Below are 15,316 nucleotides of genomic sequence, written 5' to 3' on the forward strand. Positions count from 1 at the left end.
TTATTTGAATTTCTCCTGATCTTTAGTTATCAATCTTTACGGTATAAAGTTAAAAAGATAGAACTTAAAAAAAAAATGAAAGTTATAAAGATAAAGGTGAACATTACTTTTCTACCAATAATAAGTTTCCTTTTACCGAACATAATTACACGATAATATCTTTTCATAATATATGGAGAAGTTTTTTTTTTTTTTTTTTTTTTCCTTTTTTTTTAAAAGAATGGAGAATATATACATTAATGCATACTATATTCGTATTTGTAAGGCTCCGTTCACTTCATCTTATTTTGGTGAAGTGAATAGGCCTTACTGCTTTACATACACATTTTGAAATTGGCAAAAGTGAACGAGCATCCGGGGCGTTAGATAAGATTACTAATGTGGAAATATTATAGTAAAATTAACATAATTACACCGATCGACGCGTGATTTTGTCCTACATTCCGAACTTAATATTATTTTAAGTAATATATTAATTCCTTATCTAACGCCCCAGAGCGCTTGTTAGCAAGATCCAATGAAATTTCCCGGCTATAAATAGCATCAATCCTTTTCTCTTTATATCATATCATTTGCCAAAAAGCGTGCAAATAGAGCAAAGTAAAAATGCTAGCAATACACTCCCCAGTTTTATTGTTCACATTTATTTCATTTATTCTTGTTCATTCTCAATTAAAATGGGTAGTTGAAGCGCAAGTAATTCCTCCAAATTTCGACGGATTTGTGCATGGAAATCCAAGGAAATTCAACCCAAAAAGAATTCTAATTGAAGCTTTCTTTGATCCACTTTGCCCTGATACTCGAGACTCCTGGCCACCTCTCAAACATGCCCTTCACCATTATGGCTCCAAAGTTTCGCTTGTTGTTCATCCTTTTCCCCTTCCGTATGTCTCTAAATTATTTCTACTTTATTAGTCTTTGCTTTTATTTTTCGTGTTTATTATTTACTTCCTCTATTTCATATTACAATATCTTTATGAGGTTTCTATGATAAAGGTCTTATACGTAATAAATTCGATTGATAAGGCTTACAAGTTCAAATATTTATTGTTATGATTTATTTAAAAAGTTGATAAACTGATTATAGATAATATTTTCATATTGCATATCCTAAGTTTGAATTTATTTAGAGATTGATAGGACTTTCAATTGTTGTAATTAATGTTATCAAAAATATGCTTTGGAGACCATGTAAGATTAAAAGTGGATTGTTTGTTCATATACTTAGCTTGTTGATACACTCCAAATTAAATTGACTGAATTTTTTTCTTATAAATGTATTTTAGGTACCATGACAACGCGTATGTTTCATCTCGGGCAATTCATGTAGTTAATGAATTGAACAAATCTGCGACATTTCCCTTATGGGAAAGTTTCTTCAAGGGTCAGGTATATTCTTCATTCATGCTGGCGCTGTGTGTAATATTTGCCACAATGGAGAGTGTTGTAGACAGGATTTGTTCTCCTCGAATACCAACTTTTGAGACTTTAACCAACTAAGCTAACTGACCATCAGCTGGTTGTGTTTTTTTGAATTGGTTACATTAGGGTATGCTTTGATACTCTGCATCTCTATACATTTATCAGGTTTTTATTTCATGAATACTTTTGCGGATTTGTGCATTGTACATGTGTAAATTTTGTATACTTTAATATGGCATATCTTCTATCATTCTATATTATTAGGCTGTAAATATTAGTCCAAGATACTCTCAAACTCTGTCATAGCTTGTAGCTGTATTTTTTGCTCGTATATTATGCAATGTTACAACTCGTTTATGTCATGCCTATAAGTTAGGCTATAAAAGATACAAATATATACCAAATATATTAGGAGTATATTTGACTAATTGATTTAATGAATTAAGCCTTTTTCTGAGTTATGTACTTAACTACTTATGTGGTAGAAGATATATACCAGATATATCAAGGTTGTATGAGTAATTGGATTACCAAATATACCAAATCTTTCGCATCATTTTCTTCCTATTATCAGCTATTTATCATGTAATCTTTGGTTTCAAGACTCGGTGACATTTGACACTAAATACGTACATGGACATCTTTATTATTTCTGATACATACTGGAAATGTGCTTTTAGGTTTGAGATAATATACATAATTAAATTGCTGTTTCCTGCTAACTTAGACTTCCTATATGCTATATGTAATGCAGGAACAATTTTACAACGAGAAGACTAGTAATTGGACAAGAAATGAGGCCGTTGATCACATAGTAGACTTTGTAACAAAAACCGTAGGTGAAGAATACAAGTCTGATTTAATATCTGGCCTCAATGATCCGAATACTGATCAAAAAACAAGAGTTTCATTCAAGGTACATAAACCAGTATAGTTCCCATTAGAAATTTTCTAGTTGATCATAAATTCATAATAACTGTCTAAGAGTTTGTTTTCTATATAACGCTCATTGTAACTCTCTATGCTTGCTGGCAGTATGCTAGTTCACGGGGCGTGATTGGAACACCATCTTTCATTGTCAATGGCTTTGCTTTACCTGATGAAGGCTCTGCTATAGACTACAAAGCATGGAGGAAGGTTATTGATCCTCTGGTTAGTTCAAAGAAGTAAGATGAATGAGTGAACTAGGAATCTTAGTATTTCAAGTATCTAATTCGTACGAGTATATGTTTGTGTAGATTATCTTCTTTCTATTAGCTATAGCAATGTGGCGGAGGAACTATGTAAATAAAGACCACTGGTCTTTGCACTAGGACATTTCACATTTAAAATTTGAAAAAAGTGCGTTATTTATCCTTTATCTTCTCTATCGTGGGACAATTCTTGTGATTGATTTATAGTCTCAACCAACAAATATGAAGTACATAATTGATCTAAAAGGATTGGATTAAAAAAACGTGTTAAGAATTTTAGAATTAAAATCCTTGACGTACGAGGAGAAGGTTATATGAAGTATTTTTTAAGATGATTAGAACTACAAAAGAACAATCACGAATATGGTCAAAGATTGGTTTTTTTTTTTTTTTTTTTACAACAGCAACTAAACTAGAACTACAACTGAAAACTTAATAAGTTACTTCTACACAAATTCGCAATATTATGCGCTTTGGTTATCTGGTCCCTGCTAACTTTCCAAATCGTGCAAATGTTTAACGTCGCACCTTCCTTCAATAACTCCCCGATTGTCCATAGTAGTCTTACTTCCCTCCTTTTTGGGAGTAGATTGATTAGAGCTACTGAATCTGAAAAAATTGTAATACGTTGATAGCCCTTCGATCTTGCCCATTTGATTGCTTTTAAGCAAGCTATTATTTCTGCATGAAGAGCTGAAAGGGCCTTACCAAAATCACCTCCTCCATCCATAAAGTGTATGGCATCAAAGGAGTAAGCCCAACCAAAACCTGCATTTTCAGTTTCTTTTTTCGATGAGCCATCAACCATAATAATTGCCTCAATACTTCTATTTAAAGGAGTACTAGAGAGATCCACCTCACTTCCAATGTTATACCTGATAAAACCTGGTGGTGGTTCTCCATTACTAAAGATTAATGTTTGTATCAAGATGGAAAAAAAACATATTGATGCATGTTTAAATCATTTGCTTATTGATGTGCTACTAGTCTCTTTCTTTTCCACATGTCTAATGGAGACTAAGAAAAGTTGTAGATAAATAGGGAATTGAAGTTTATATGGGTATAAGATTATTAGACTCTATAAATGAACAATCATGAATATGGTTAGGATTGTATGATTTGTATCCATATGCAAAATAAGTAATTTTAAGCAATTGATTTTTCTTTAACTGTCCATATTATATAATGTAATTTTCAGTATATAATAATTGACCCTTTTGAGATTTACGGAATAATATATTAATCAAATTAGGTGACACATAAATTCAATTATATATATATATATATATATATATATATATATATATATATATATATATACACACACGGAAAGAATAATAGAATTTAACATAACTTTACAATCATAACTTTAACTATTTTGCAAATTTGGCATAACTCACACTACACCGCATAACTCACACTCCACTGCTTCAAGCTTGACACAATCAATGATTTTCGATGTGTTCGCATCTTTCCAAATAGAGACCTTCACAATTTGCGCTGAATTTTTAATTTTATCCTAGAGTTTACAATTAGTTGTAACTAGTTTTCATTACAAAGTCTAGTTAGCTAAGTCTATATATAGTCTGATTATCGTGTTTAATTATACCAGTGGATTAAAGTGACTCCTTGTCCCAAAAAACAAAAAAAAAAAAAAATTTACATCCGCTCACTCCACTCACCAAGTCATATGTTAAGTTTTTCAATTTTCTTACCTACATTATGTGCCCTTTAAGCCAAAATTTATCTAGACCAATGAATTTTACTCAATAACGTCAATATTTTTTGAAGTGTGTAATTTCAAATGACTTTATGAATCATAATAGTTAGAGTAGTGAGATTGAGAAATAATTTAGTTGATTAGAGCTTTTCTCTCAATTTTAGGGGTTCGTATCGAATTAACTAGATAGTTTAATAAAATCAACATAACCTAAATTAGATATTCGAATAAGAATTATATGGATCGGATTTTTTTTTTTTTTAAACCAAGTATTTAGATGAAACTCACCATGACTTTTTAGATGAAATGTATCATGAGTTCATAACTCATTGGCAGAATGATAAATTCGGTTGTTGGTCGATCACCCTAAGGCCAAACAATATTTCTACCTAAACCAACCTAAGACAAGTTTAGGGTAAGTAAAGGATCGTATCCACAGGGGATGGGTATGAGTGCACCAAGATTATGAAACGGTTGTAAGCTAATTGGGTCACAAGATTAGGGTTTTGATTACTTAACTACTATGGAGACACACACTAGGGGGAAATGGGAATCGACACCAACCAAATCAATAGATCAATACAATAGGTAAACATGAACACAAATTGGGTGATAGAAAGAACACTCAACATTGTCTTCTTTCGAAGCCACAACACTAAGCATGCCTAAACCAAACTCAACTAACAAGATAGGCTAACCAAGTCTTAATGATAGATAGAAAGTAGACTACTAACTCGGGTTTGTCGGTCTTTTGATCGGTTCAAGAAAGCATTAAGGCAAAAGTAATTGGGGATTTCTCACCTAATTATTGCAACTAAGACTATTACATTATCCAAACAAGGAACCGTAATCAAGAGGAATATAGCATAATCATACATGAGAAGGATTACAACTAGACCTCATCTTTCAATGCACGCATAGAAGTGAATACATGTGCAATAAGTGGCCATCCAATTACACATGCAATTAGCCAATTCTTTAACAATCAATCATCAACCCAAAGTGAACATGCAAGCACAAATATTAATCAACCCATGGCTTGGTTGGGTCTTTACCCAACCCCTAGCTAAGAATCTACTCACTAAATATGGTGTTCAACATCCTAACAATTCAACAATATCTAAGTTCAACATTAATCTAACAAGTTGAGAGAAGTAGTAAGAACAAAGTAGATTGAACATGCAACAACAATTAAGCAAGGTTAAGAGAGAAATTAGCCCTTCAAAGTAAATAAAAAACAAAAATAAAAGGAGATAAGGAAAGAGATTACTTAAGATGCTTCAAAGTTGAGAGGAATTGTTGAAATTAAGATCACAAACTTCAATTAAACTATTATAATAATTGAGTTATGAGAAGATCTAAGCTAATTATGAGAGTTCTAAGAAACTAAGAGTCTAAGAAGTCTAAAGGGGAAGAAGATCCTTACAAATGAAGCCAAGGGTGGTATTTATACCCTCGAAAATTACATAGAAAAATCCGTCAAGAAAACCGTGTTTGCATGTAGGAGCGCCCACTTCTACACATAGGAGCACCCGCTCCCGGGTCTGGTAGAATGTTGAAGATCAGGGAGGAGCGCCCTCTCCTCCATAGGTGCGCGCCCACTCCTGTTTAAATTCTTCGATGGCAGGAAGTCAGCATGAAGGAGGAGTGCCCTCTCCTTGGGGGATGCATGCCCGCTCCTGTTGTTCATTGCTTGCACTAAAGTTCTTCATTGCCTTGGCTAAGTCCTCAATTTGTCTTTGCACTTACAAACACGAGAAAACACACGAGAGGGACAAAAATACCAAAAGCTACAATTATGTACTAAAAGGAGTTAAAAAGGGATTAAAGAGGGGAAATAACTACAAAATCGTGTTAAAAAGACCATGATAAGTCGACACATAAAAAACTTATCACTCATAAGTCATAACACAAGGCTTTCTTTCTTTTCTGTAGGATAGTTACAATTTCTTACGAATGATACGTGCTTCTTGTCACATTTTTGATTCTTACGCATGCATTTGTATACTTGTCACCTTCGTTCTATGTTTCGTGACAGCGGGTCCTCTTAATTTTTTTGGTAAACTAGCAAATAATTCAAGTGTGCAACCTCGCAAAGGTTGTCTCGTCATGCTTATGTTGGCTTTATACCAAATTCTAAATGTTCACATCCTGCGGCAGTAAGGCCTATCGAAGTGCTTAGCTTCTCGAGCTTCTCATGCCATGTTAGGCACTCGGGCTTGTAGCAGTCTTTCTAGGTCATACCGTTTTCGTGTCATGTCAAACTGGTCTGAGCATGGCCAATTGTACTTCCACGCCATTTTTCTTTTCTCGGTATGACCCTATAAATCAATAACATAATACTAAAATAGACACCAGGAATGACACGTGTCATTTCCTGGTGCTGTTATTTTCCCTCCAAATCATTTTTGTTTTACATTTTTGTTTACTTGATCAAATCGTTAATGAATATTTAAAATATTATAATAATATTTCCTTCCCATTTATCCATAATCACAATTTTTTCTATGCAGCCTTGTTATACCGTGCGGCAGGGGTTGCTCGAGTTACTCGGTCAGGGGTTACTCGAGTTGCCGAGCTTACTCGAGTTTCTCAGTCAGGGATTACTCGAGTTACTCGGTCAGGGGTTACTCGAGTTGTTGGGGTTACTCAAGTTACTCGGTCAGGGGTTACTTGAGTTATTCCTGACCGAGTAACCCCTCGAGTAATCCATGACCGAACCCCTAGAGTAAACCCTGACCGAGTAACCCCTCAAGTAACCCCTGACTGAGTAACCCCTCAAGTAACCCCTGATCGAGTAACCTCTGACCGAACTTCTTAAGTAACCCTTGACCGAACTCCTTAAATAACTCCTACTCGAGTAACCCATGACCGAGTAACCCCTCGAGTAACCCTAACCGAGTAACTCGAGTAACCCTTGACTGAGTAACTCGAGTAACTCCTGACCGAGTAACCCCTCAAGTAACCCTTGATTGAGTGAACCCCTCGAGTAACCCCTGTCCGAACCCCTCAAGTAACCCCTGACCGAGTAACTAGAGTAACCCCTGACTAAATAACTCGGGTAACCCCCTAACAAAATACTCGGGTAACCCTTGCCACACGGTGTGGCCTGCTGCACCAAAAAGTTGTTGATCCATAATATATTTACCATATATATTCAACTAAAATATAATTTCAAATTCTATTTTTTTATTTAAAATATAAAATATATTTTTCTTTTGGTAAATTATTACTCTGTGTGATTGAATTAACAATTCATTATAAATTTTTGTAATAAAATCCGTGCGTTGTACGGGATTTTAGCTAGTCTAATATATAAAATTGTCTGTTCAATGTCAAGCGGAAGTAACATGCTTTAAGACATCGGGTTAAAGCCTTTAAACCGCCGTCTACAACCTAAACTACTTTAACCAAAATCCAACATCACCTAACTTGTATATGACTCGACATGAGCCTAAATTGTACCTGAGCAAGCATATATCTAACTTAATTTGGCTTGATATGATAGTGGTGTTTCAATGAAGAAGTAAATATGTAAAATCGCACCAATCTTAAAACATGCTAATAAAGTATAAATTTAAAATTTTAAGTTCAAAGTGTAGGTTCATTAAATTTTTTAATTTATCATAGTAAGATTTATATTACAAGTAAGATTTATACGGTATTAAAAGTATTCGCTAAATTAGATGATTCAATACGGATCATGTTGAATCGGGTCAACTTTTGACAAGAAATACATATGATGGGGGTCTGTGATTGTTGCAAATGACGCGTGCTTCTTTGTATTGCGCACTTGTGCGCATCTACTGATCATTCATACGCATGCATCTGTGTACTCTACTTGTTACCTTCCACGCCTTTTGTTTTTCAATTTTCTCGACCATAAATAGCTCCCAACTCGAACCTGGACATAATATTGTCAAACAGATTAGAGAAACAAAATGCGGGCCCAATTCACAATTCTTTCCTTTCTTCTTCTTAATCTGATTATTACAATTATTCATCCCCAATCAAAATGGGTAGTTCATGCTCAATTAATTCCTGCAAAATTCGATGGATTTGTGTATGGAAATCCCAAGAAATTTAACCCAGAAAGTATTTTACTTGAAGCTTTCTTTGACCCTGTTTGCCCAGATTCTCGTGATGCTTGGCCTCCTCTCAAACAAGCTCTTCATTTTTATGGCTACAAAATCTCCCTTGTTGTTCATCCTTTCCCTCTTCCGTAAGTCCACCCTTTCAAATTTTTTAGTGTTGCTTCCATTTTAGTGTTTATCAATGACATTATTTTTCTGGGTATTTCTTTGATTTTCAATTTGATTGGCTTTGCTCGTGTTTTGTATGATGCGTCACACACTCAATTGATGTCGGGTTCTTATTACCTTTATTGGGAATTGATTGTAAGATTAAGTAAATGGGTTTAATTTAAAATTTATAGACCAATAATCCCAATTACTGATTTTGAAGTTGGATTGATTAAAATCAAAGCAGTACATTGTAAGAGAACAATCTTGGTTTATTATCTTACTAGAAGGAGGTTGGAGTAGATGAGTCAATGCATTGATTTCTGACTAAATTTTCACAACTACAATATTGTCGCCATATTCAAGTCTATATCATGCCTTAAATGGGATTTGAAAAGGGCTTGAATCGCACAAAATTGACTCCCTAATTAGTCTAGGAGGATTAGAAACGGGATATCTATCCTACAATCGAGTGTAAAATTACGGGTTTAAGATGGACATTGTATACTAAATAGTATAAGAGATTTGATTTCCAGATGACTTAAAAGAACATTATCTTAAAGAACACGAAGTGTTGACATGAAATCTTTGATAAGGAAAAACAATAATTCATGTTTACTTTAGGAAATTAGTATTCTTTAGAAAAAAAAAAAAAACAAACTTGGTAGTTAGTACCATACTACCATGATTATGAGCATATGTATCTTAAATTAAGAAATGTATTTTGATCAATTTATAGACAAATTAGGTTCTATAGCTCAAAACCGTTTTTATTGGTGTAGGGGTTTTGTCAGAACAAAATCTATTGGAAATCCTTCGCCTTCATAATGTCTTATTTGTGATGTTGATGCTATTGTGATTGTATTTCAGGTACCATGATAATGCGTTTGCAACGTCTCGAGCATTGCATATTGATAATGAATTGAACAGTTCTGCAACATACCCCTTATGGGAAAGTTTCTTTAAAGATCAGGTAAAATGCTCTTGATGGTTTTTCTCTTCATATGTTTCTTGAATTCAGTCATATATGTTGTTTCTAGTATAAATTTCGTGATTAGCCCAGCTCTCTGCCTGAATTGTAACTGTTTCTGCATTGCTGTTTTGGAATTGTTTTATTATGTGTTCTTCAATTTGAGATTTTATGAACGACGTGTCCTCTCTGGAAAATTGGAATTGTTTGTTGTGGTCTATTTGCGATTTGGTGCAACACTGTAACCATTTGAGGTTGCAAGATTGATGGATCTGTCATTAATTATCAGTGTTAGGCTCATTGGCTGTGCAATATCTGGTCCCATACTTAATGACTTGATTGAAAGTTCATGTCTTTTCCTACCATGGCTGGAATTTAGCCCCTGCTTGATTCTGTTGTGAAGTTGAAGCTTAGAGGATTTTAGTAGAATGTAGTATGTACAACTAAAAGACCAAATCTGCTTGAAACAACTAATGTGAATTTAATTTGTTATCTGTAAGATGTAGTATTGTGCTGCTACATGTGATTTATGAGCTATGATCCCTGCCCCCTCCCTCCCCTCCTCCAAATTGATGACACAGCTATAGGAGTTCAAGATAAGTCATGTGGGTATCTAGTTTAATAGTAGCAACAAAATATATTTGTCTGTGAAAGTTTCTGAAACCAGAAATTTCTGAGAGTAGTTGTGCAAGATTTTCAACTATAGTTTAGCTGTTACTCCCTTCTATAAAATTAGAAGTATTGATTAATTAAATCACGTGTTTAACAGAAGGTGGTCTTTAAATACACTACTAGTTTGTTACTTTGTTACCAACTGATTTATTGAACCAAGTCATCACTCAAGTATGGTGTTTTGTTATATTTGCAATTTGGTTTACTGTTGGGTTACATGGCCTCCCTTCTTTTTAGATTTCAACGAGTAGCCCGGGCGTTGCCCCGGGTTGCTACTTTTGTAATTGTGCAATTGGGGTAACTTTTTTTTCTTAGAATTTTGAAATCTGAAATCGACATTATTGAATGTGTTTTTTTTTTTTTTTTTTTTTTTTTGATAATTAAATCATGTGGTTTACAATATGTACATTTCTTTTTCATATTTATAACATGCTTGATAATGGGCTAAGATGGTTAAATAGTCAACTTTGTTATAAGTGGTTGGGTGTTCGAATCCCCTTAATCTTATATTTTTATATGAAGTAAGGTTTATTCAGTGATGGTGTGACATAAAGACATGGTGGGTAGGTGATGTGGCGTCATGAAGTGTTCGTGCAGTGACATGGCGTAATTTAAAAGGATCTATGTGGCACATGGACGTTTTTATAAACGCCTTCTAATATATTAGTATAGATATAGATGTCTGTGTCTTACGTATAGTTTTCTTCCTTCTAATTATCAAATGAGCTATAGCTACAACTGTATGCTATATATAATTGAAGATCTTTATTTTGAACACATACTGGACATGTGTTTGGAGGTTTGTGATGTAGAGAATCAATATGTACTATGATTTGTTGTTTCTTGCTAATTAAGCCTTGCTATATGTGTGATACAGAATAAGTTCTACAACAAACAGACTAGCAGCATGACGAGAAATGAGATTTTAGATCACATTGTCAACTTTGTAACAAAATCTGTAGGTCATGCCTATTACTCTGATGTAAAATCTGGCTTCAACGACAGGAAGACTGATCTCAAAACAAGGGTTTCATTCAAGGTATATAAGCCATCAAAGTTCCTTAAACTCCTACTCTCTTGTTTAAAATCGCTCTAATCCCTGTCAAAAGTTTGCTTTCTATTGTGCTCATCGCATCTGTACTGTACATGCAGTATGGTTGTTCAAGAGGTGTCTTTGGAACTCCGGCTTTTTATGTGAATGGCTTTCCTTTGCCTGATGTCGGCTCTCCAATAGATTACAATGGATGGAGGAAGATCATTGATCCACTTGTTACTTCAAAGAGGGAATATGAATATATGTAGTACGAATCTTAGTACCTCAGCATTAATGAGGATGACTGGATGGGGAACTTCTCGAAATATGTAGATCAATTCCCTATTGCAGATTGTCATGTTTGAAGTTAGTTTCCAACTTGAATGTTTGTTGTACCTGTTATATTCTAGCAAACTTGAATACGGAGTATATAATCAACAGAGTACATAAGGATTAAAGTGCCAACTCTCAAGTATATCAAATGACTAGATAGAATAATTGATTGTCCATTTAAGGGCCAAATCTGGGTCGACTGCTTGGAACTTTTTGCAAATGAATTGTGAATACTTGTTCTTTATGTAGGACATCTAAAGTTGGAGCATCACATAGCCGAATTAGACAACTAGGAACTCGAGTTTACTCAATGGGAGGATTCAATTAAGTTCTTTTGTGTTTAAGTTGTACTTAGGCCTTGTTCTTTTGAGCTTCTAGGCAGAGCAGAAGAGATTTTAGTAGAGCAGGGCAGAGCATATTTCATTATTATTATTATTATTATTATTATTATTATTATTATTATTATTATTATTATTATTATTATTATTATTATTATCGCATTATTATCATTTATTATATATATTTTTATATATAAAAGACAGATAATGTCATACAACCTACAAAAAATTAGTGGGAAGCCGAGATACAATCTGGGCCCCCACTCCTCTAGCTATTGCAAATCCTATCCTAGTGAAGATATGAGTTGCAGCACGTGTCCCAATGTCTTGAGTCTTCGAGAATTTCTGGATCCGCTTCAGCAATGCAACCACCCCTTTATCTAATTCCCCAAGTGAAGAGAAAGAGAAAGGAAGGAAGTCATATCCAATTGCCTAACAACTGGATTCGTACTTGACCCGCTTCCGATGAGTCGCATCAGCCACAACCCGCCCAAGAACAAAGTCAGATAACCCAGACTGTGTCAAAGGAGAAGACCTTGTCAAGTCAACACAGACATCGCAACCCCAATCCCAGGAATAAAGTAACACATCTACAGGTCTGAGGCCCCGTCGTTCCCTCCAGACATCCCAATGTCAACCTCTTTTCTAGCTGAAATCCCATATCGATAACAAACATTAGCAAGGGTATCCCGAACAACATTATGCCGATGTTTAATACCCACCATACCAGCACATGACACCGTGTGATCACCGAAAATATCCCTGGTGAAAACCCTTGAACAAGCAGAGCACGGCGTCGAGGCAGAGAACAATGGAACACCCAAGCCATAGCACGACACATATCGGTAAGTCTTTGCGTTCATTGTCTGACCCAACCCTGAAATAGGAACCACCCGAAGCCAAGCGAAGGTGTGATCTCCCTGCTGTGATTTCCACAATGCTAATTGTCGTGGAGATAAAGAGAAGGTGGCTTCCGTAGAAGCGGTAACCTTTGTGAAGTATATATTTGCCAATTTCTTCATGAGTTTAGGGGCACCGACCTCACTAGGATTACTCAAAATGTCAGACTCAATCGTTCCATTAAACAGACTCAACGCATCCTCAAAGGCTCGACCAAGGCCAACAACACCAGCATGCCGTAGAAGCTTTGTCTGCAACCCAGCAGACTGTAACCGAGAGGCAAGAAAAGCATAATGACGAACATCACCTGCGGAATAAACACCAAGTCTGCCAAACACAAATGGTAAGGTGGCAAGCCGCCACTGCCAATCGCCAAACCCAGGCCCCGAAGAAGTAACGTTACGTTCCAGAGAAGATCGAAGAGCCTCGTCGAAAGTGCGCTGAGCCACCTCAAAAGTACTAGGAGGACAAGTACGTAAAGCAAAGTAGAGTTTAAAAACTTCGGTACATGCCCTAAGTAACAACAGCTCACACCGAGGATCATCAAGCATAGCTACCTTATCCATAAGCGCAATGGTCTTGGTCACCCTCTCCATCGCAAGCTCACCACTAAAACCGGAATCGAAACTAGCGGGACCACCAAGCAACTTAACACCATGCAAGGTCGAGCAATATTAGGTGGAAAGACACCCACAAGCTTGCTTCGAGGGTCTTCTGTAGGCCAGAAAATTTCAGTTTTTTCCACGTTAAGATATAACCCAAAACGAGACCCTTCCTTCATAATCAACTGCAGAACCTTCCCCACCACCTACGTGTCACCAATAACAGTGCCATCATCCAAATACCAGGCCTGAAGACATACATCAAAAGTGTCTCTGATTTTATTATTATTATTATTATTTTATTTTTTTAAAGATTTTTTTACTCTTCTTATAACATTAGAAAATGTGTTAAATGATATAAAATATTAATTATTATCATTAAATATTAGTTATTATTATCAATTAATATTGTATATTAATTATTATTATTTATAAAATATTAATTATTATTATTATTATTAAATATTAATTATTATTAATTATTTATAAATATTAGTTATTATTATTAAATGTTAAATATTAATAATTATTTTTAAGCAGAGCAGAGCAGAGCAGAGTAGAGCAGGGCAAAGCAGAGCAGAATAGAACAGAACAACTCAAAAGAACAGGGCCTAAGGCACTCAAGTGAAAAGGATTTTTAAACAACTCTTTGAAATTTCCCCTAAAATTTTGCTACAAGAACATACTATGTTTTGTTCGTAGATCGTAGTTGGTATTCATCTGAAGGATTCAGTAAATGATCAACTAACTTAGTTGGTTAAAGCTAGTTGGTTAAAGTCTCGAGGTTTGTTACTCAATACTTAAGATTAAATCTCGTCTACAATGTTTGCTTTATTGGCTCTCTCTACACTCAAAATAAAAAATAAAAAAATAAAAAAAAATCTAAAGTAATAAACACAATGAAATAACATCAATTATTCATCTAATGTGGCATACATAATGAAATTAAATCAATTACAAGTAATAAAAATGTGTTTAATTAACATGGAATACGGTACCATAAGTGATTAACCTATGAAGCACAAAAAGTTGCGATGAAATTAAGGACTTTTGTTTCAATAATTGAGACTGATGGCATATACTAGAATCTAAATGTAACTAAAATTATTAAAACTGATTGAATGATTGAATCTAGTTTGAACTTTTTATAAACTCTTTAACTATTGCTATTATTTGTAAAGTCATTACTAATAACTACAAAGTATAATTTAAGAACTATATATAAATAAATTAACTAGTAGTAAGAAAATTATTATGTAGTTCATCCATTACTATTACATAACAATTATGTACATAATACTAAGATACTATATTGCACTATAATTATATTAGATTTGATTGGAACTTAAGCTTGCTAATTGTCATATTAGCTTGTCATGCCACATAGAATTTCAAGCTAACCCTCTTTATACTTTTATAGCTAGTTTTTCCCCTATAGTTAGAAAGTATGGGTAGCTTATTAATTAAATAAGCTTTGATATCTCCCTGAAAAAAAAAAACACTTTGATATCTTAAATAGCTTTTAGATTCCATTTTGTTAATATTTCAAATTTCTAAACTTTTTCTCAAGCAAAATAAACTAGCTTGTCACTAATTTTATTTTTAAGCCCCAATAGTCAAGTTAGTAAGGGACTTTTGAAGCAAGCAAGTCCCTATTGACTAGGATTGTTCAGTTTCGGATATTGGATTGATTCAAAATTCAGATATTCGAATATTACGGATCGGAGAAATTAAGATTCAAACCAATTCGAAATTTTCAAATATCTAGAATTTCGAGTTGGATCATCGAATTTTCGGATAAGATATTTTTGAACACCCGTACTATGTACAATTATTGTAGTTGCTCTTATTCCACATATAAAAAGTTATTTTATTTTTTTTTATTTTATCTT

The 15,316-nt window shown here is 34.3% G+C and overlaps 2 protein-coding genes across 2 annotated transcripts; both read left to right on the plus strand.

Annotated features, from left to right (window-relative positions):
* The first annotated feature begins 568 nt into the window (after nucleotides 1-568).
* On the plus strand, nucleotides 569-3,013 carry LOC110721683. The gene is made up of 4 exons (XM_021900884.1): nucleotides 569-884; nucleotides 1,287-1,389; nucleotides 2,177-2,338; nucleotides 2,458-3,013. Exons 1-4 carry the CDS (start codon nucleotides 607-609, stop codon nucleotides 2,590-2,592), a joined length of 678 nt encoding a protein of 225 aa, XP_021756576.1. The 5' UTR covers nucleotides 569-606; the 3' UTR covers nucleotides 2,593-3,013.
* A 5,145-nt stretch (nucleotides 3,014-8,158) lies between these two features.
* LOC110721684 lies at nucleotides 8,159-11,828 on the plus strand. The gene is made up of 4 exons (XM_021900885.1): nucleotides 8,159-8,557; nucleotides 9,447-9,549; nucleotides 11,096-11,257; nucleotides 11,371-11,828. Exons 1-4 carry the CDS (start codon nucleotides 8,277-8,279, stop codon nucleotides 11,518-11,520), a joined length of 696 nt encoding a protein of 231 aa, XP_021756577.1. The 5' UTR covers nucleotides 8,159-8,276; the 3' UTR covers nucleotides 11,521-11,828.
* The last annotated feature ends 3,488 nt before the right edge of the window (nucleotides 11,829-15,316 follow it).

The sequence above is a fragment of the Chenopodium quinoa genome, unplaced genomic scaffold (assembly GCF_001683475.1).
Source record: "Chenopodium quinoa cultivar QQ74 unplaced genomic scaffold, ASM168347v1, whole genome shotgun sequence".
NCBI classification, from domain to species: Eukaryota; Viridiplantae; Streptophyta; class Magnoliopsida; order Caryophyllales; family Amaranthaceae; genus Chenopodium; species Chenopodium quinoa.

Coding starts and splice junctions, on each gene's coding strand:
- LOC110721683 (XM_021900884.1), top strand. CDS start 607: ATGCTAGCAATACACTCCCCAGTTTTATTGTTCACATTTATTTCATTT. Junction 885..1,286: donor GTTCATCCTTTTCCCCTTCC/GTATGTCTCTAA, acceptor AATGTATTTTAG/GTACCATGACAACGCGTATG. Junction 2,339..2,457: donor AAACAAGAGTTTCATTCAAG/GTACATAAACCA, acceptor GCTTGCTGGCAG/TATGCTAGTTCACGGGGCGT.
- LOC110721684 (XM_021900885.1), top strand. CDS start 8,277: ATGCGGGCCCAATTCACAATTCTTTCCTTTCTTCTTCTTAATCTGATT. Junction 8,558..9,446: donor GTTCATCCTTTCCCTCTTCC/GTAAGTCCACCC, acceptor ATTGTATTTCAG/GTACCATGATAATGCGTTTG. Junction 9,550..11,095: donor AAAGTTTCTTTAAAGATCAG/GTAAAATGCTCT, acceptor TGTGTGATACAG/AATAAGTTCTACAACAAACA.